We start from the raw sequence: 22,442 nt of genomic DNA, 5'->3' as shown, positions 1-22,442 counted from the left end.
GCTATATTTTGACTTTGGTCCCTAAGGGTTTGTGCATACAAAACTGCAGGCTTTGCCAGGTTTTGAAGAATCACGTGTGAGCTCATCAGACACAAAGAACATGAGATTTACACTCACAGACATCCCAGATAAACAAAGCAAAGCAATGAACAGGCTCCTCAACAGGTCCCATCTGCCATGTTTTCTGTTTACACATCTCTTTATTAACTTGCCTAGAGTTAAGGTTATTTTTAAGTTAAGATTAAAATCCAGGCATGGTGACTCAAACCTGTAACCACATTGGTTGGGAAGTAGACACAGGAGGTAGTTCAAGGTCATCCTTGACTAGAAGAGATAATTTGATGCCAACTCCTAGGCCTAGCTCAATAAAACAAACAATTAAAAAGACCAATTAGAAGGAGGTGGGCATGGATCTTACTTGAAACAGTAAGCACTGCTGTAGCCCTTACCAAGTACTGGGACGGAACACTACATGCGGAGGGGAGTGATTGGCCTCCCTGACCTTCCCCACACTGCAGTGAATAAGACAGACAGCTGGGAGCCATGCCAAATCCTGGGAATGTTGAAAGTGCCCTTAGAACACAGGAACCAAGTAATCCACCTGGAGCAGATGGGCACGGGGTTCACAGGGCTCCAAAGATGGGAAGAAGCCGACTAGGCGAGAAAAAAGGAACAGAATACTTAAAATAATTAGGGACAGATGTGTGCAGGCATGAGAGGCTGACTATGCCCAGTAATTCCCTCCATTCATATATTCAGTAAGTGCCAGCCACCATACATGAATCACAGGGTTTAATATAACAATGAACATAATACCCGATTCCTGCCCTGTAACAATCACAGCCTGGTACAGCCTAGCAGGCAATCAAGGAGAAGAAACCAACTATAATGCAGTAAAGAAGCCACATGGACCAACAGAGAACATGACACTATAGATTTGTGTTTAAAAAAACAAAAAATCACAAACTAAGACAGGCTAGCCAAGGAGGCTTCTGAAGGAAGGGTGTGGAGTCCCGGGAATCCAGAGAAATTCACATTGCAGGCAGATGGGATGGGAAACAGAAAAGAGAAACTCAGCTTGAACGTTCGAGATCTGACGGCAAAAGCATGATTCATGAATGAGAACATGCAACTGGACTTTCTCAGGATCAAAAGCTTTTACTCTGCAAGAACTGGTGTTAAGTGGAGGAAAATGTAAGCCACATCCTGAGAGGAAATTGTAAAGGACATTTTGAACAATGGATCTTAGATCCCCAGTGCACACAACTCTGAAAAGTGAGCAGTAAGAACCAGTCTCCGGGCTAGGGGGAGATGCTCAGTGGGTAAAGAGCACGCTGAGTTCAAACCTCAGCAACTACATAAAAGCCAGGCAAGGTGGTGCATGTCCGTAACATATGCTGCAAGTGCTCACATACAGACTTTCCGGAGGCTACTGACAAGTGAGTTCAGTTGGAACAGCAAGCTTCAGGCTCACTGAGACAAATCCTATCTCAAAAAGATAAGGTGAAGTGGGGCTGGAAAGATGACTCCATGGTTCAGAGCACTGACTGCTCTTCCAGAGGTCCTGAGTTCAATTCCCAGCAACCACATCGTGGCTCACAACCATCTATAATGGGATACAACCATGCATGCTTTATATGCAGAGATATCACTTATATATACATAAAATAAATACATATACTATATAATAAATATTCATAAAGTAAAAAAATAGGTGAAGCAATTGAGGAAGATGTCCAGATATCCACCACTGATCTGTCCACACAGGCAAGCAATTATACCTGGACACATACATACCATACCATACCACATATACACACACACACACACACACACACACACAGCCCTCAACACCCACAGGAGCAAGAACCCAAACTTAAAAACTGGGCATAGGATCTATAATATCTAAACACACATTTCATCAACTTTAATACATTTATATATATGAAAGAAGCATATAAGAAGGCTCAAATGACTAGCCATTAGAGGAATCCAGTATACATACAAGTGGGTATTGGATGGCAAGATTTCAGACAACACCCCAAAAGCACCAAATGTGGATCAAAATACAGCACAGCCTGATCTCTCAAATGCAGCCATGAAAGGGCAGGTGGCATATTCGGTGCATAAGACAGTTTCACTCTGTCTTGAGTTTATTGTGCATGAGTCACGTGACCTACTCATCTCACTCACTGGGAATTTGTCCAACAGAAGTAAAAACTTACATTTGCACAAAACTTAGGTGGTCTTAATAATCATGAAAAAGCAGAAAAGCCACAGGTGTTCTCAGTGATGGCGCAGGACATGGAGGCTCGGTTAGAATAGACCTTGTTTGGGTTTTACCTGGCTCTGGTTCACCCACGGAGCTCAGGTGCTTTAGGAGGAAGACAGGACCTCGATATCTAGGTCTCCCAGCAACCAGCTAGCTGACACCAACCACCAGAGATGTGAATGAAGAAGGCATCACTATGAGTTATAGATGTGTATGCTGTGGGATATAAAGTTTGGAGGTTTACCACACAGTAGTACACAACCACAACACACCTGCTGTCGCCACAGACAGCTCATCTATAAAGGATTTTTCCAAAAGCTAGTATCTGCAAGGCTGGGAGGTGTGCCCCGGAAGCTGGGGGAGTGGGGGTTGGTATCTGTGCGATACAAGCAAGAAGCATCTGAGGATAGGAAAGCCTTTGGTGCAAAGAGTGTTCTGAGGCTAGTACAAAAGGCAAGGAAAAGTAGAGAATTCTTCCCAGGTTAATCTATAGGATTGCCTCAGTCAAGTTATGCACTGTGGTGGCTAATCTTGGCTGTTAATGCGCCCAGAAGGAAGACATCTGAATTGAAGAGCTGGCACCCTCAGATTGGCCTGTGGCCATATCTATAGAATATCTTCTAACTTGGTAATTGATGTTGAAGCTCCCAGTCCACCGTATGCAATGCCAGCCCTAGGCACATGGCTCTGGGCTGTATGAGGTAGGTGAACGTGAGTTAGGGAGCCAGGCAGCAGTAAGCAGTGTTTTGTCAAGGTTTCTGCCTTGAGTTCCTGCTTTGGTCAAGTTTCCTCCTAAGTTATTTTTGGTCATGGTATTTGATCATAGCAACAGAAAATCAAATTAGCAGCATACTTCAATCATCAAAACAAAATAAGGATGGGGAAATCCTTACAATTAGATGGAGTAGTGGGGAGGAGGGAACTGTGACTGGAAATTGGCATATACAGTCCAGAGAAAAGCAGTGGCCTCTTTCTGGAGTTAAGTAGTGGGCATAATGACTGGATTTAAATGATTTGCATCCTGGTACATATCTGCCCATTGTTCTCTAAGGGAACAGATACAAGAGGAGCCTTAACAGCGTTGTTCACTAGCAGACAATAAGCGAAGTGGAATGCAGAATGAATAGACTGTGCAATGTGCTAATTAGAAAGCAAAACAGAAACAAAAGTGAAAGAACTACAGCTGCCCATGCCACCCTAGGGAACCCCACGCCTTCCCTGTTCAATGATTTTCCACCTGGCTGAAATCTACAGACCAGGGAGCCTCAAGTCTGGATAAATGGATGCCCAAAAGGTACCTCAGAAAACTTCTGTGTCATTTGTAAAGTCTGAGATGTCTGAGATGGGACTCCTACACCTCAAACCAACAAGACAGATAGGCAAAGAATGGGAGCAAGGATGGGCACTCAGTCCTGCATTCCCCATGCAGCATCACAGTGTCATCAAGGAGAAAACACTGGGAGTTCCCATTTCAACAGAAAATACACAAGGAGTCAGTACATGACTATCACCATTTCCCAGAGCTCATCCGGAAAGGCTGTCGGGATTTAACAGGTACACACATATAAGCAAACCTCAGACAGTGCTTCACTGGATGGTCTCATGGCTTCTCTACTGCTGAGCTGAAGCCACCTCCATGCAGAGCTGTTCAGGGTTCTCTGGTGCATTGTTGTCTATCACAACTACGCCTTCCTCATATTTTCCTGACATGATGCCACATCTCTATTACATAGGGAGAAGGGTCTCCAATGGCCAGGGATGTGACTTCATCCTCATTGTCTGCCTGACTCAATTCATGGAAACAAATGTGGACAAGTCAGAGTGTTTAACAGAGAGAAGACTCCGGTGTGAGGGCGGCCTGATTTAATGGACTGGAATCGCATCCTAAACTAAAAAGGACAAATAGTCTAAACACCAGCGTTCATCTCTCTCTGCTTCCTGTCTCCAGATGGGATGTGACCAGGTGCCTCCTGCTCCTGCCACAATGTCATCTCTTATACCATGATAGACTTTAGCCCAGTCAGCTAATTGCTAGGTTCTAGGTTCAGTGGGAGACCTTGTCTCAAAATAGCAAGGAGGTAAACAAGGAGGAAGACAGCCACCGTCAGCCTCTGACCTCCACACCAAGTGCACACACACACAGACACGAGCTCATACATAACACACTCCGATGCAGAGTTAAATAATTAAAAAATAACAATAATAAAAACCAACTAACAACAAAGATATGGGAGATGGCTCACCCAGAAAGGTGGCTACCACGCAAGCATGAGGACCTGAATTTGAATCCTCAGTACCTTCAAAAACACACCAGTGCCAAGTGGCTGTAACCCTAGCCCTGAGGGGACAGAGATAGGCTGGGGCTCACTGGCCAGCTAATCTACTTGAATCTGTAAGCTCTGAGTGCAGGGAGAAACTGAAAAGGATGAGGTGGTCCACATACACATGAGCATCCAGGTGCACATGCTCCTGCACTCCACCCACCTCCCCCCGACACACACACACATCCTGAAGTGAGATATACCCGACAAAGATCCCCCCACAGCACCCCGCTCCGATCTGTAGGCTATTTGTTCTGCTGATAGTTCCTTTCTGGTCATGCAGAAAGGTGTCCTTGATTGATTCTTGAGATCACTTCTTGTGTTCCTTAAGCTCTGTTCAGAAAGTTTTGCACATACTTATAACTTGAAATGTACTTGAAGTTTTATTTGTTGTTTCCAGACAAGTCTTACATAGCTCAGCCGCTCCTGACCTTCAGTGATCCTTCTGCCTCCACCTCCTAGGTACTGGGATCATAGGAGTTGCGCCACCATGTCTGGCTATTTGAACATTTCTATGTATAAAGTGCATAGACAGATGAAGGTGCCCAAGACACAGGAAGTTAGCTGATTTATGCTCTCACACAAAGTCCAGAGAGCTACTGCTCAACCCTACATGATATGACTCACAAGGCCATTGTCTTAACGATGGTCATCAATCCACCAGCAACTAATTTCCTTCCTATACTTTCAACCCTCAGCCTCCTCCACAGAGCATTCACGATGGTATTTCTGCACACTTTCAAAGAGTAGGAAATAAACCTCTTTCATTGCATTTAGCCAATAATTTGTCTTCTTGTTTTCTAGTCAAGGGCAAGATATACTCTGGTTTGGGCTCAGGGTTGTTTGTTTTGTTTTGTTTGAGATAGGGTCTCTTATAATCCAAACAGACCTGAAACTTGCTAATTTTCAATCCACCTGCCTCAGATTATCTGTCTTGTTTTATGTAGTGCTGAGAATTGAACTCTGGGCTTTGAGCATGCTAACTGAACTATATACCCTTAGCCTGCTACAATGTATTCTGAAGTTATTAGTCAAGTAACAAAAGTTTACTCTTGTTGTTTACTTTGAGCAATAAAAATAAACTAAAATGCTCAATGTGAGGGTAACCTTCTCAACAGGCTGAGGAAGGAGCACTAAGTAGGGACTCTCCTAGGAGTTTGACAGTAATCCTGGCATCAAAGTGTCACCACTATCTCTTGAAGGTTTGTTTGTTTTTGTTAACTTAAAAAGAAACTACTTGCTTGGCAGACCGGTGCACACCTGCAAGGCCAGCACTCACAAGGTAGAGACTGGAGAATCACGATTTTTTGGGTTAGCCTGTGCCTCACAGCAAGATGTTGTCTTACCAAAACAAAGACCGAATTAAGATACTAATATATGAGGGTAATGCTTTAAAGTTGATACAAAGTTGGTAAGAGGTTCAAATCCAGCTGTCAAGGTCTTTGCTGCCCAGTTGTAGACAGCCTCTGAAATGCTACTTCTGCCATCTCTCTGGGCTGTGTGACCTCAGGGACATTTTTTTTCCAGTTATTATTTTCAGGTATGTGAAAGATACCAAGAAAGTGTTAAAGAATAAAAATAATTAACAGATTTGAAAGGTGTCTAGCAAGTTCCAGGATGCTCAAGAAGGGATGATTTCAAACACAGAACAACAAGGGGCACACCCATACAAGAGGGAAGTTCTTCCACGAACAAACATGGCTCAGAAAGGTGACTCATGTAACAATATCAAGTCCTGCTATTCTTCATGCTGTGCATGCACATGGTAAGGACTCATGGAAAGTTGGTGGAAAACTGCCACAGCAGGAACACCTTGCTGGCATAGTCCTTGGCTACCTTTCCCGGGAATACTTTAAACTACCTCCTACGATACCTGCTTTATGTTTATGGTTCTTATCTGCAGGAAAGAAGACCAGAGTTCATCTTCCTAGCACCCACCTAAATACTGGGTGGGTATGGAGGCCTGCCTACAATTTCAGCCTCTTAAGTTGGAGGCAGAATTCTCCCCAAAAAGCTGGGTAGTAAGAGTTGTCTTATGGGTGAGTTCTGAATTTAGCTCAGAGACCCTGCCTCAAAGAATAAATCCCAGAATGATCAAAGGAGATGGCCAAATCAAACTTTGGGCTTTCATGTGTAGTGCATGTGCATGCACACACATGTAGACACACACAGACACACACAGACATAGACACACAGACACACACAGAAGAAAAACAGTTCAAAATAGCTGGGATTATAGCTGAGCTGTCTGAGTGCTTGCCTGACAGGCCGGAAGGTCTAGGTTCCACTCCACTACCGTATAACCAGGAATGGCAATGCATGCCTACAACCTAGCACTGACGAGGCAGAAGCACGATCAAACCTTCAAGGTCCTCCACAGCTACATATCTGAGTTCAAGACTAACCTGGGGTACATGAAACTCAGAGTCAGGGTGCAGGGACCATTGTAAATGAGTGACTCCCTTCCTGACTTCCTCGTTTATAGAAGTATATTTTGTACATTTTCAGCTTACAAATTAGACAGCATCCAAACTCTGAGAGCTAAAGTCATTAGAAACAGTCTTCAGACATCCTCAGGGTGTCAAAGCCAACCTTAAAAATCTTCTTATATTGGGCCAGAGAAATGGCTCAGCAGGTAAAGAAGTTTGGCATACAAGTGTGACAACTTGAATCCAATTCCTGGACCCCAAGTGAAGATGGAAAGAAGAAGATCCAAATTCACAAAATTATCCCCTGAATTCCATATGTATGTATGCCCTGACACATGCCTACCCTACATATGATGTGCATATAAACAAACACAAATAACAAATTTTAAAAAAAATCTTCTGATCTTCATTTATAACAAGATAGGACTGTAAATGTACCTTGTATAGGATTATTTATAAATCACATACATGTGTTACAGTTATAAAGTATTAACTTCAGAATAATACATATATATGTACACATATACCATCAAATCTGTGCTCCCCAATATATCATCATGCTGCAAAATCCACAGAATTTGTCTTATCTACATCCAAGATCACTATTTTTAAAATTAAGAGAAATTTAGAAATGGTAACAAAATCCAGACCCAGCCCTCAGGCACAACTTCTTGGTCCACAAGAAAAAAGGAATGAGACAGACATGGGGTAGAAAAGAGTAACCCTGACCTCAGAGCCACCTTCACGCAGACACGCACACTACTCTAGAACTCATCTCTGAGAGTTCCCTGCTCAAGAATGTCACCTTCATGACCAGGAAATATGACCACTCAAGAGCATGAATCAGCGAGAAGCACTCTCACGGGCCAGGTTTGAGCTCGATGGTGCGTGTCCAACCAGTCTTTAGGGGATTAATGAGATGAGCTCCTCTTGAAAGTCTTCTAGTAAGCAGAGGAATCAATGTATCCAGAGCTATATATTCTCCTCTTCCTTGGCAGCACTGCCTCTGCCCTCACCCCTCCCTGCCATGTCAAATTACAGTGTAATTACATTTTTAACACGTCGGCTCGAAGCCCTTGCAGACACCCCATGAGAAATATGGAGGGAGGCTTTTCCGGATCTATGCCTCTTCCTGGCACAGTATTAACTTAGCCAGATATATTAACAACTATATATTAACAAACTATAAGAGCATTCTCCAGCAAACTAAATACTCTACAATAGAATGTCAGACCCTAAAAACAATAACTGAGCAGGCCTTTTCCTAATAACCAATCCTCTCCAATACTGACAGGAGGAGTCAGGCAGAACCACTGTGGAGCCCACACCTGTGCTTATTCAGCCACAGCAGGACACCAGGCCCTGAATATAAGTGCCACAGGCAAGAACAGGAAAGGGAGAGAGAAGGAGAGGCAAATGTGTGTGTGTGTGTGGGGGGGGGGGTATGGAGCAAAAGAGAGAGAAACAGAGAACTTGAATGAAGATGAGAATCATGGGAGAGACTGAATTAAACCACCTAACCCTGGCCCAAAAAGAAAAAAAAAAAAAGGAAAGAAAAGAAGAGAAGAGAAGAGAAGAGAAGAGAAGAGAAGAGAAGAGAAGAGAAGAGAAGAGAAAAGAAAAGAAAAGAAAAAAGCTCAAGGCTGAGAACTTGCAGGATGGTTTCTATTGAGCATTGCTTTCACATACTGATGGAGACAAGAGACCCTTAAATAAAACCATCCCGTCCGGACCTTCTGTAATTGCAAAGGCAACTGTCTGGCTCACAGCATCTAAAGTAGTTATTACCCAGCATGGATGAGGCGGTCCATAATGAAAAGAGACCTTTTATTTTATCTTATTTCTTTGACACAGTATCTCACAGTATCTCCTGAAAGTCTCTATGTAGAGCAGGCTGGCCTTGTTCTCACAGAGCAAGAGATCTGCTCTCACAGAGATCTGCTTCTGCTTTCCAAGCTTTGAGTTCATCTCATAATTCATAACAGTGTGCTGTGACACCTGGACAAAGAGTCCTCTTAGTTCTCTGAGAAAAAAAAGTAGGGATCTTCATCTGCCGGGTTAATCAATGTTTGCAGATAAACTGAAAATTCTTCATCCCTTCGGTGGCTAAATCAACTTTCAGGGAGGGTCTGGTGGCTCTGCTAACAGTTCTTGGTACCAGTTACTTTGTTATATATTGTAGACATCTGCATCTGCCAACAGTTCTTGGTACCAGCTACTTGGTTATATATTGTAGACATCTGTATCACATGGCTTCTTTAGTTTCCTTTTGAGGACTCCTAAGCAATTAATTCAGTGGATGAGCAACAATTCTCAGCACCAAACTGCATAAGCTCTAACAGACCTCAGTCATTAAGGATGCAATGCAGAAATGAAGTGCCAAAGCACCCCAAGTGCTGTGCACTAAAGCATCCTGCGGTATCTCCCGCTCTGCAGGCCTTATGCCTTCTAAGTACAGTCCATTCCTTCCTGGGGTCCTAGAGACTCACTGGGCCTATTCACAGGTTCAAACCATCGCTTGATGCTACAAACACCTCCTATTTGCTGCACTGCTGTTTGCACATGCAAGAGCTGAAAGGTAAGGCATTCTCTGAGGCACCCATCCCCCACGGTCACGCCGACTGTTTGGTCTTAAATGTCAGTTTTGTTTTCCAATACTCTCCATGAAGACATATAAGCTGCTCACCCTAGGATATCTAGACACCTGCACAGATCCCTTTCAATATTTTGCATTATAAATAGGAAGGTATACACAAAATGCTTTTCTAGTTTCCCAAAGAGATAATTATCTTTGTACAAAGTATGAGTTAATGGAAGCTGTCAGCAAAAATAGTTCTCTTTCATTGTATGTAAAAAAAAAAAAAAAAAAAAAGACATTGCTACTCAGACTACAGAGGAGCTGACAATTACTCTAAATTTAACAGGTGAGACTCACTTCACAACACTAACATGCCAAATCTCAGTATGTGTGGAGGTCAGAGGACAACCTCTGGGATTGTCCTTCTTTAAGCCAAGGTATGGTGGCTTGTTTTAATTGTCAGTTTGCCACAATCTACAATCACCTGGGAAGAGAGTGTCTATGAGGACCACCTAGGTCTGGCTGGCCTGAGGGTGTGCCTGGTAAGGATTTTCTTAATTTGGTTACTAAGCTGTAAGGACCCACTCTGAGCATAGGTGCCCCCAACTCACGCTTTGGGCCCTGGACTGTGTAATAGCCAAGAAAGCTTCTGAGCATTAAACAGGAGCGGACACATTTCATTCTGGTCTTCTCTGTGGTTGTGTGACTAGCTGTTTAAAGTTCCTGCTGAAGATTGATTGCAACCTGGAATTGGGAACTACAATACCTTTTTCTCCCCTAAACTACTTTTTGGTCCAGATATTTTGTTATAGCAGCAGAAATAAAATGAAGACACAGGGTCTCTTGTTCACTACAAGAGCACTAAGCTAGCTGACCCCCAAACCCCCAAAGACTCACCTATGTCTGCCTTTCTCCATCCCACCCTAGGACCCTGCAGCACTTAGCTCTCTTAACGTGGGTTCTGGGATTTGAACTTGGGTCTTTGTCCTTGCATAACAAGCACCCTGTCCACTCAGAATGCTATTTTTTCCTAATCAAGTCATTCAAAAATACTTAAAGCATGTTTTTATTATCAGCATCACCAGGCAGATACTGACAAACTGACTTTCACCAATATGTTCATATATAAGGAATAAAACCCAGGCCTAAAACTGTTGTAACACAAAAGTCATTTGTTAGAAATGCAGCCTAAACTTTCACCAGAGAAATACTATCATAAAGGAGTAACTCAGTACAACAGTAATATATTTTATAGAGAGCTGATCAAATGAGCTTTTAAGATCTATTTGTAAATATGTGAATGTGGGTGTGCATGCATGTGCAAGTTCCCCCACTAGAGCTGGAGTTACTATGGGCCGCTCGACATGGCTGGTGGCAACCAAATCTGGGTCCTTTCCAGGAGTAACATGTACTCTAACTGGTGAGCTATATCTCCAGTTCCTTGAAAGAGCTCTTATAAGCTGTGTCCACAGTAAATGTCAGGGTATTTTCCAAACATGAACTTCAGCTTTGGGTATACAGAGGCACCTCAACAAGTTATCTGTGGCAAAGGGAAAGCTTAGAGTTTGCTCAGTCCCTTGTAGAAGGATTCTCCAAAGGTTACCTTTGTCCCTAAGTGACATCAAAGGGTGGCAGCCCTGAGAACAGGAAAGGGACAAAGGAAAAGGAGAAAGATGTGGCTTACCTGTGCTCAAGATGACTGAAGTCTTGTAAATTTAATTCCCTGGTGTCTTGTGTCAGATAAATTGTATCCACATCCTATTTAAAGCAAAACCCGGTTAGAAAATTAATCCACATACATACAGAGAAGCCAGACAACCACAGGGAACTGGATAGGAACACAGGCAGGTTTTTGAGTAATCTGAGCAAGAAAGATAATAATTGAAATGAATAAAATAAAGAAGAGGAGGGGTGGGGGAGGGGGAGGACATGCTAGCACACTGGTGGGCAGACTTACTTACCCACTGCACTTCTTCCCTGTATGAAAATCCCAGCCAGTCACACACACAGGCATACATCTGAGAAAACCCACCTGAAGCATGAAGCAGAGATGTTGATATCAACAGGTTTGCAGCGAAACAATTGTTACATCACAATTTTACAGCTCCAGTCTGGCAGCTGTTGGCAACCAGGTTATCTTTCCCATCTAGAGAAGCAGCAAGGGTTCTCCCCAGCTCCGCGGTGCATATGCAGCAGGCTGCAGCGGGGCTTAAATATAGGACTTCTGTCCACCAATCTAAAGTCTGTGCATGCTAATTACACCTTGAACTAATTGTACCTCTACAGTAGCATACCAGGAATAGACGGCTTCCTGGCAGGGGGATGGGCATCCAACCCCTTACATTTAAGTTTAAAACGCATGCTCACCACAGGGGCCTGGCTCTGCCAAGGTCTGGCTGTCCCACAGGGCCTGGAGACTGGCCAGGCGCTCGGATGGCTCCATGGAGACTTTCTTCATGATTCTCCTGAAAAGTTAATGCCAACAACACATTACAAAGCCCATGTTTTTGGAACAGTAAATAGATTTTATTCTGTACTACGCCTCTTTTGTTTGTTTTAAACAAAGATGGGTGTTACTTCAACAATGGCCAAAACTATACTTTGACTTGCTTTCTCTTGAAAATGGAGGCATTAAAAATTATTTTCCATGTTGTTCTCTGATGTAAAATTTTTGTTACTTAAAAAAAACTTTTGATACTTAAAAAATAGTGCTCTAGGGTTAGGTTAGGAGCAATGGGTGTGGCTCAGTCAGTAGAGCTTTTGCCTTGCATGCAAATCTCTGGGTTCTAGCCCCAGAGACACATAAGCCAGAAGCAACTGAACACACCTGTAATACCAAATTTGGAAAGTGCAGTGAGAAGGATATCAAGATAATCTGTATCTACACAGTAAATCTGAACACGGCACGAAGTACACAAGACACTGTCTCAAAAAATTAAAAAGTACTGCATTTAATGAATTGTACTTCTAACAAATACATGTGCCCAACTTTTAAGAATTGAAATACAAATCTCCTAGGGCTATCCACACTGTCCTGTGCAAGTGTCCATCAGGAGATAGACCCTCTCTTGTAGGAGCAGATCCTCTGACTCTGTGCTACTGGACCTTCCAAGGCTAAGCCTAGATCCCTTTCCTTCCATCAATTCCTCCTCGAAACATAATAAAGCCCTTGCCTATGCACACAGTGCGTGAAGGTGTAGCCCAGTGCTGGTGACAAGGCTCAGCAGCTAACAGTTCGCACTGCTCTTGCAGAGGGCTGGAGTTCATTCCCCGGCACCCAGGCTGGACATCTCACAATACCTGTACCTCCAACTCCGGAAGATTCACCACTTCCTTCGAGTCTCTGCAGGCACTGCACACACGTGCACAGGCATACACAGACACATAATTAACAAAAACAAAAATGCAACCTGCCTCCTCAAACTGTTATTATTCATAACACAGAAGTGATAAAACGAGGAGACTCGTATCCCATAGGGATGCTGTGAGAACAGAAATGAACACATTACTTAGCACAACAAGGAGCATGTGGGAGATTCTCTAAAATGTTAGCTGGCCTTCTTAACATGACCACATCCTGACCATTCAATTAGTAACTTCTGAATTCATCTAAAGATTGGCTTTTGTGCTGGGGCCTATTTCTGAGTATGCTATGAACAAATACACACACACATAAATATTATATGTGTGTATGAGTGTGTGTGTGTGTGTATGAATGATATATAATCTATGCTAGATAGATAGATAGATAGATAGATAGATAGATAGATAGATAGATAGATAGAATTTTGTTTACTGTTGTGATATTGTTTTATTTTGGGCCAAAATTTTACTATGTAACCCTGACTATCCTGAAACTTAGTGCAATGACCAGACTGGCATTGGATTCAAATCTAATAAGATTCTATCTCTACCTCCTGTCTATTGTTGTGATGCAACACCATGCACAAAACAACTTGGGGAAGATAGGGTTTGTTTGGCTTACACTTCCACACCACTATTCATCGTTAAAGGAAGTCATGACAGGAACTCAAACAGGGAAGCAACCAGGAGGCAGGAGCTGATGGAGAGGCCATGATGGGATACTGCTTATTGGCTTGCTTCCCACTGCTCAGCTTGCTGTCTTATAGACACCAGCCCAGGGCTGGCACCACACACATGGCCTTTTCCCATCAATCACTAATTGAAAGCCAGAAAAGGAAAAGAAAAAGCCGAGACCCAAGCACTTCCAAGGAAGACAGTAAAAGGACCAAAGGTTATGTCATCAGAAAGGGATGACTAAATGACTAGTGTACCATGGGAACAGATGCGCTGAATGTGGGGCAGTGCCATAAAGTTGGGGTGGGGCGGGGCGGGGCACAGGTAAAGAGGGTATCAGCTGTAAAGGGGGCACCATTAGTGACTCAGAACTATGACATAATTTCAGTGTGTCCTGGTGAAATCAACACACATGAGTAAGGGCCCCAGGCTGAAACTCTATGGTGCTGTGTTTTTGAGGCTTTGCCATTGGCATTTTTTCGCAATCTGCCCGGTACCGTCTGCATGCGGCTGCCTCTATTTCTGGTATACCTTGTTTGTTTATTTTCTTTTTGTCTTGTTTTTTTCCCCATGTAACACACTCCATTAGGACCTACATCCTCACCAGAGGTCAGAGAGACACTCAGTCTTGAAATTATACCCTCCAAAAAGTGAGCTAAACAACCTCTTTTCTTTGTAAAGTACCCTGCTTTAGGTCCTTTGTTATGGTAACAGAAAATGAATTATGCCAAAAGCATTCTAAGAACACAGAGGAAAAAAAAAATAAGCAGACTTAGAAAGCAAAGGCTTCTACTTCAAAAGCAGCACAGAACCCAGGGGAAAGGGGAGGTAAGAGAAAAGAGGCAGCTGGTACAGAAGTCCCCGGAGCCACTCAGCAGAAGCGTCCATCTGGGCTCTTTCAAGCAGCTCCACTTCCCAACAGTTCTCACCTTCCTTTTTTGCTGAGATGTCAGAAGCCAAAGGAGTCTCGAAAGTATGTGCATGCATTTCCATAAGAGATAAAGAGCTAAGCTCGCAGAAGGCGGGAGCTGTTGCTTCTGCTCTAGCCCTGTGTATTATGTGTGAAAAGAAAATCTGTTGACATGTTTTCTGCCTTCAGCTAAATGACAGCACTGAGCAGCCATGTGTATCCCGGCTCACACACACGAGCACACAGAAGCATCAGCCAGACATAGCATTTGCTGGGAGAGCAGGTGTCCTGAGCAACACGCTCAAGTCCCAGACTCCTCATTGGCTGAGGAAGGAACCAATGGCGGGTGGGACACATTTAATTTACATGAGACTCAAAAAGCGATGTGTGTGGCAAAAAACAAAAAACAAAAACAAAAAAACAGAACAACCCAGTGAGCATACCAGTTCTTCAAGTAAGCTACCGGCTTAGAAGTATCTAAGTATTACTTTAATCCATGGGAAACAACTGAGGTAAAATTCTAGTCCAGTATGAATCCAAAGAAGTAACTGTCTTCAACAGTTACCATTTAAGCATCTCTTATAACATTTATTTGGCAGGAAAGTGGTGTGTGTGTGTGTGTGTGTGTGTGTGTGTGTGTGTGTGTGTGTGTGTTTGTGTGTGTGTGTGTGTGTGTGTGTGTGTGTAGGTACCACATGAGATGTGCAGGTTAGGGAACAATTTATATGAGCCAGTTCACCCTTTCACTATGGGACCAGGATCAAACTCACATCAACAGGCTTGGCAGCAAGTGTTTTAGCCTGCTGAGCCCTCTCGTGAACCCCAGCCCATGTTTTCATGATGTCACCCCAACAGCACATGCTGCCTGCTGCTACTCTGGAAAGTGAGGAGAATGTCACACTGGTAAAACACACTCTTTCAGGGACCAAGGTTGTTTTTGGTTTGGTTTTTGGTTTTCTGAGAAAGGGTTTCTTCTATGCAGCTCTGGCTCTCCTGGAACTTGCTCTGTAGACCAGGCTGGCCTCCAACTCAGAGATCCACCAACCTCTGACTCCCAAGTGCTGGGACTAAAGGCCTGTGTCACCAACCTCCCAGCAGTAAAACACTTTCTTTTCCATATAAATTCCTCTTAGACCATTTATCTTTAAAGAAACTGCATTTCCCACCAGATTCTCATCAATGTTTGTCTCCATGGAGAAATTCAGAATCATTTTGTTTAGCAGTAAAGAGAGCTGACCTTAACAGCCAATCCTCAAAAGTGTCACACTCATGAAAGGATCATGAAGCATGTCAAACCACACCACACAGACACTGCACTGCTATCACTTTGCATGTCAGTATAGAAAACAGACAAGTATTTCTTAAAATGAGGAAAAATATATAATTATATTTAGGTAAAGCCAAAAACTCACAGTTGGAAATTAAAGTTTCATTAGTTTCAAACAGATATATTGGTGGGCTGATCTTTTGGGTTATTTGTTTGTTTATTTGTTTTTGTTTGTTGAGACAGGTCTTACTGCTGTATCAGGCTGGCCTTGAACTTTGAACACCTCCCTCTATCTGCAGAATACTGTGACTGCCACAAGCTTGAGGCCAGCCTGAACTACAGTGCTCTGGGGATGTCTCCTATATATTAGGTACTAGGGACTGAAGAAGAACAAACCTGGTGACAGCCAAAGAGCTTAAGGCTAAAGGTGACGGGCATGGGCAGGCATGGGCAGTCATGGGCAGACAGGGGCAGGCATGGGCAGGCATGGACAGGCATGGGCAGGCATGGGCAGGCATGGGCAGACATGGACAGACATGGGCAAGCATGGGCAAGCATGGGCAGACAGGGGCAGACAGGGGCAGGCATGGGCAGGCATGGGCAGGCATGGGCAGACATGGGTAGACATGGGCAGGCATGGGCAGGCATGGGCAGGCATGGGCAGGCATGGGCAGGCATGGGCAGATAGGGGCAGACAGGGGCAGGCATGGGCAGGCATGGGCAGGCATGATCTGTAACCTACTTCCGTCACCTTCTCATGACACACAAATTTAAAACAGCTCTCTCGTGAGCCTGATGGCATCCTGCTCAGTTGTGTACTGTCCATTTTTCTTTCCTCGCCCTTATACCATGGGCTTTGATATCATCCATTTTCAATACTGACAAACATTCCCTAGAATCCCTTGGGCTCAAGCAACCTCCTATTCAGCAGTTCTTCAAAGTTAAACTTCCCTGCGAACGTGTCCACTCGCCCACTCCTGGGTAATGTGGACAGTCCATGTGCGCCTATGGAGGGAGTGTCACAGTCAGACACAGCAGAGCTCGTCAGGGAGGGAGCCCTCATAGAAAGGATTGGAAGTACAAGCATCTGTCCTATTCTGAACTAAGCTGAACTTGTCGGAAAGTAACTATCTTCTGGGCCAAGCTATACAGTTTCAGCTTTATCAGGAATCGAGCCATGAGACAGTTCTGCAAGACACAGATAGAACTTGAATTATACAAAGATAACTGCTATCGGTATGGAGGGCTGCTCACACAGAAAAGCAAGGTCACCAGGCCAGTTAGAGATGCTTCAGTGAAGAACGCCATGTGGTCTGAATTAAGGCAAGGGAAACAAAAAGAAAGACAAAAGACCCAGCCAAGACTCACACAGATGACATCAAAAGCCTGGTAACTAACTAACTCATGGCTCCCTTTTCATGAGACCACAAACAACAAAGCCAATCTTTGGATGATAGGGGCAGGTTTTATAGGGTCAGACAAGCAGTTCTTTAGGGACGGATTGAGTGTATGTAGCTTGAGGTCACGCCTATGGAGATATCTACTAGGCAGACTGGAGGGGAGAATGCAGGTCACAGGCAGGAAATGTCAAGGACTAAGGAGCCAATGCTATCATCAATGCTATCATAGCTGCCTACCTATAAATGGGCAGCTACACAAAGTTACAATGAAAACTCTACTCTGTACTAAATGTTCTCTTGCAGGGAAAACAAACCAAAGGCAAAAAACAAAACAAACAAACAAACAAACAACAACAAAAAGAGCTGGAGAGATGGCTCAGCAGTTAAAAGCACAGACTGCTCTTCCAGAGGTCCTGAGTTCAATTCCCAGCAACCACATGGCAGCTCACAGATGCTCTCTTCTGGTGTGTCTGAAGACAGCTACAGTGTACTCATCGTATATACAATATACATCAAATAAATAAATGTTTAAAGCAAACAAGCAAACAAACAGTAACAAAAATACATCCAAATCCAAAACCAAATTGGTAATGTCCCCACAGTTGAGTGAGGTGGGAATTTCTGGTTTCTTTGAAGACTCAGTTGTGTCATGTGATGTTTTCCTGTAAACTCTCTTAAGAGAAGACGTTTTGGGGAAAATAGATCAATGGTGTTTGTTCTGGAAGTTGGTTAGGAAAAGGGCACATGATGTTCTTCTAGGGTGGATACTTAGAGAATGCATGTTTGGAAAGGGTATGAGTATAACCCAACAGACAGTGGACCACACTGTGTGGTATTGGTTCACCTTGCCACTCTTTGTTGGTCATCATTTGTTATAACTTTATAGAGAGAAATGCACCAATGGACTTCTGGTGGTGTTCTGGCAGCTTCTTGCAGATTGGATTTGCTCCTAAGAGCTATTTCTAAACAGGTCCACATCCTCCTTTGCCCTATTAACCTTTCCTTTGCACTACCTCTGATGGGTAGTGGGCTGGAAAGGACGTTAAACCATTTAAGTACACTTATTAAAAATGGTTTTGAAAAATATAAGCCTACACCTGAACTCCTAGGACATTAATAAATAAATATGTACTGAAGAAATGGAGGGTCTCAACCCAACACTTGGGAGCCTATGGCAGAACGCTGATTTTAACGTTCAGTGCCAGCTGGGTATATAGTGAGACAAAAAGGGAAAGGGTGGAGGGAATGGGGGACTGTGGAAAAGCAGAAGGAAGAAAAGAGGGGCAGAGCTAAGAGTGGGTGAGAAATGAGGAAAGGCAGGAAGAAAAGAAGAAGGGAGGAAGGAAGATAAAAAAGGAAGGAGGAAGAGTAGAAGAGAGAAACAGAAGGAGGGAGGGAGGGAAGGAAGGGGGGAAGAAAAGAATCACAGAAACTCCAAACCTGCTCTGAAGAATGAGTATCCTAAGCCTTTATTAAATACATCGCATTTGCTTATTTCGTCAGGGCTCATCTGGTATGAAGGGAGGACCTTACAGGAAAACACATGTACAAAGAACATTGTTAAAACAAACACCCAGGCAGAGAGACATTTGGGAAAGGGAAGGAGCCTCTCTCAAGCTAAGAAGCAAGAGTCCTACTCAATTAACAACTGCTTAAGGGCTTTCTCTCTTCCAGCTGAAACCCTGAGATCTTCTGGGGATCTTAACCTTAATGGTGCCTGGCTGTACCTTATCACCTTATAATACAATTAAGACAGTACTGAAGCCACACTATAATCTCACAACTAAAAAGAGAAGGAGGTGTGGAGGAGAGGTTTTTAAGCAACCTGGGTTTGTTTATTTGTTTGTTTGTTTATTTGTTTAATATATTTTGTCTGTTTTGTTTTATGTGTATTTCTATGTGTTTTGCTGTTTTATTTTGTGTGTATTTTTAAGTGTTTTGTCTGAATGTGTGTGTGTGTGTGTGTGTGTGTATGGTATGGTACAGTGCCCACAAAGGCTAGAAGAGGGTGTCGGATCCTCTGGAACTAGAGTTGCAGGTGTCTGTAAGCCACTACATAAGTGCTAAAAATTGAACCTGGGTCCTCTGAAAGAGCAGGCAGTAATCTATAACCTTTTAGGATATAACTTAAGAACCACCAAAATGTAAGGTATAACAAATCCTTAATCACTCCTCTCCAGTGGAGTGAGCAGCCACACCTGTTCTTTCCCTGAGCATCTTATTATCTGTAGCTAAAATCCACATTTAAACTGCAAAATGGGTCAGTGGGTAAAAGTACTTGCCGCCAAACCTGATGACCTGAGTTTGATCCCCAGGACCCAGATGATTAAAAAAAGTAAACAGAAAACAAAAAGGAGAAGTGACTCCCATAAGTTACTCTCTGATCTCTGTATACATGTGTGGCACACACATGACAGCCCCCCCCCATCTACCCCACATATAAACCCACAAGTAAATAAGTAAATAAGTACATATTAATAATTAAAACCAGGCTGGGAAGTAGAACTTGTGGCAGTATGTGCCTAGTTCCTAGGAGGCCCTGAGTTCGAACCCCAGCACTACTACTGAAACATGTAATTTTTTTTTTTAGTTTTAAATGCTTTTTAATAATGCTCAGGTTCTTTTTGAGAAGCAAACATCCACACTCTTGGGTCCACATTTTTTTTTGGTTTTGGGTTCTTTTGGCTTTGTGTGTGTGTGTGTGTGTGTGTGTGTGTGTGTGTATGTTTTGTTTTAAGTACCCTTCTTTTTGGTAACAAAGGAAGCAGTCCTTTCCTTAGCTTGCTGAAGTTGAGATCTCTAAAAAGAAAACTCATCAGGCTGCCGAGGGTGACAGAGTGGAGCTGTCCCTCTCTGTTCCTTCACTGCTAACAACACATTTAGGGAAAGTTCAAGCTATCGAGAACTCATGTTTCCCTGCACGATCACTCCCCTGATGTTACTGAAGTAACAGCCAGCAGGAAAAAGCAGAAACCAGACCAAAGACCAAATAAGCAAGCAAGCAAACAACAACAACCATCCACAATCAAGGCAACAACAACAACAACCATCCACAATCAAAGCGGGGAATTCTGCAGCATTTGATAGCCTGCAACACCTGTTGGACAGCCCCAGTAATGGTCTATTGGAGTCAACAAAGACAGCAGGATGCCTCTAGGTAGAGATCACGGCGGCGGCTCCTTATGCAATAGTGACCTTAACACTGGCGCGTGCGCCACGAGACACTGTCTCAGACTTCCAGGCATGACTCTTCTGTGGCGCCCTTTCTTTGTACTTGGTACCCTACCACTTCTGTGAAAGAAAGGAGCCCCACTTGAATAGGACTCTTTTGGCCAGTTTGGGTCTCCGTAGCTACTTCAGAATAGGCAACTCTTCCCTGATTGGTCCAATTGTACACCTAGTTTGCATACTGCCCTACTGATAAGGACCTACCTAGTTTTATGTAGCATCAAGGGTTCTAAATGGTCAGACTATTTGCATAGCTCCTTGAAGAAGAAACAGAAGACTGCTCCTGCCTTCATGCCCTACTGGAGACAGACTCCCTGTCCCTTGGGCTACCACAGCTCCAACATTCAAGACCTGCAGCTTCAGGCAGGGTAACCAGTGCCTACCTCAAGCTCTGTCTTGGCTACAAGCAAAATGACTGGTTTCTGACTCAGCCTCAAAGACTCAACCAGTGGCTGCAAGCAGGAATTTGTCTCTGCTGGGTACCTACTGTTCCCAGCTCTCTAGATCTGCTGCTCCAGCCCCACTGACCCCCAGCTTGTGGGAGCTCTAACAGGCCTAAGCCTTTCCTGAATGTTCTTGCTGTAAAGCAAGAATTCAAATCTCTCACTGTTGCATTGAAGTGCCAGTCCTGCTTGGCAACTGGTTACCTATGAGATTCAGTTATCAATTCTTTGTTAATAAAGCCCTCCTTTGGTCACCCTTTCCTGAATACTCACTTCGTTCTTAGACAGAAGGAGGTAGGAACCTCGCTGGAAGGTGGGAGAATCCGCTGTCTTTTAGGGTGGTTGGAGACTACTCCAGAGGAAGTTTCCCTTGCTGTTTCTCCCACCGCTGCTGTGACTCACCCCCCACATCCCAGCTTACCCTGCAGGCCTGTGCCTCTGCAAGCATGCACGCTGGGACTGGATGCTGGCTGGTGCTCTCCTTAAAAACACTCAAGATTTCAAAGACTACAGGCGGGAGGCAGGGAGTAATCCCAGTTTCCCTCTTATCCAAGCATGAGATCAGGCATACCAGGCAATCTATCCTGAGTGTGCTTCTAAAAGGACCCACTGGAGGCTGAGGACCAGACTCCCGTTTAGCTTGTCCTTGATGGGAAGACAAGAGACTCTACCAGAGCCTAGCAGGTCCCCTCAGCACAAAGCAATGAAAGAGTCCCTAACCTCAATGCCCTCTTTATCCCCTTGCTGTGAAGATAAGATTTGTTTTCCTAAGGCTGGCCTGTCTTCCTTCATGTTCCAAAAAGGGCAAGAGCTGCCCGAATCCCCCCTCACCACCAGGGAAGAAGCACCACAAATCACCATACGTATTTATGAGGCTTTAGCCTCGGGCACTCCTCATGGGCAACCGGAGGGCAACAGATTTCCCACAATCTGTGGAACACATCCTCCCACCAGAAAAGCATCCTAACTTGCTGATATACTCCTCTCCACCCCACCCCCACAAAACCAACCATGGAGTCTGTTTCCTAAGCCACATCCTAGCATGGTGACTATGCCTATAATCCTATCACCTGGAGGTTAATCAGTAAGGATGGCTGAGAGTCCTGGACCAGCCTTGGGCTATGTAGTAAGATATGCCCTCAATCCCCTTCCTGTCCTCCCTGACATAAAATAAAAAAAAAAAGATTGGAGGGGAAAAAAGAAGAAATGAGAGGTCAAAGGAAGAGGAAGATGAGTTAGCAAAGGAGGAAGAGGAGGAGAAGAGGTGGAGGAAGAAGAGGTAATGGTGATAAAGGTAGGGGAGGGGTGGTAGTAGCATGTGGTAGTGGAGGTAATAGAGAAGGAGGTGCCTGTGATGGGGGTGCTGGTGGGGGTGGTCTGTGGTACTGGTGATTGTTGGGGTGGTAGTGGCACTGGTGGTAGCGGTGGTGACAATGATCGTGATAGTAGTGACTGCGGGTGATGGTGGTGATGATTGCAGTCCTGGCCGTGGTGATGGTGGTCTAAGAGGTCTGAGAGAAGAGGGCATAAAGGGACAAGGACAAGAGGAAGGTATT

The 22,442-nt window shown here is 44.0% G+C and overlaps 1 protein-coding gene across 6 annotated transcripts in view; it reads right to left on the bottom strand.

The window, feature by feature from the left end:
- Window positions 1-22,442, bottom strand: part of Carmil1 (capping protein regulator and myosin 1 linker 1) — a 267,034-nt gene that overhangs the window by 120,089 nt on the left and 124,503 nt on the right. For all 6 annotated transcript variants that reach the window (XM_052156906.1, XM_052156907.1, XM_052156909.1 and 3 more), the window contains exons 6-8: window positions 11,968-12,065; window positions 11,562-11,632; window positions 11,285-11,358 (exon numbers count right to left, since the gene is read on the bottom strand). In XM_052156906.1, the coding sequence (XP_052012866.1) occupies window positions 11,285-11,358; window positions 11,562-11,632; window positions 11,968-12,065 (243 nt within the window). The remainder of the gene's footprint in view (window positions 1-11,284; window positions 11,359-11,561; window positions 11,633-11,967; window positions 12,066-22,442) is intronic.

The sequence above is a fragment of the Apodemus sylvaticus genome, chromosome 14 (assembly GCF_947179515.1).
Source record: "Apodemus sylvaticus chromosome 14, mApoSyl1.1, whole genome shotgun sequence".
NCBI lineage: Eukaryota > Metazoa > Chordata > Mammalia > Rodentia > Muridae > Apodemus > Apodemus sylvaticus.
Note: the sequence above shows the minus strand (reverse complement) of the source record. Positions and strands in the feature narration are given on the sequence as shown.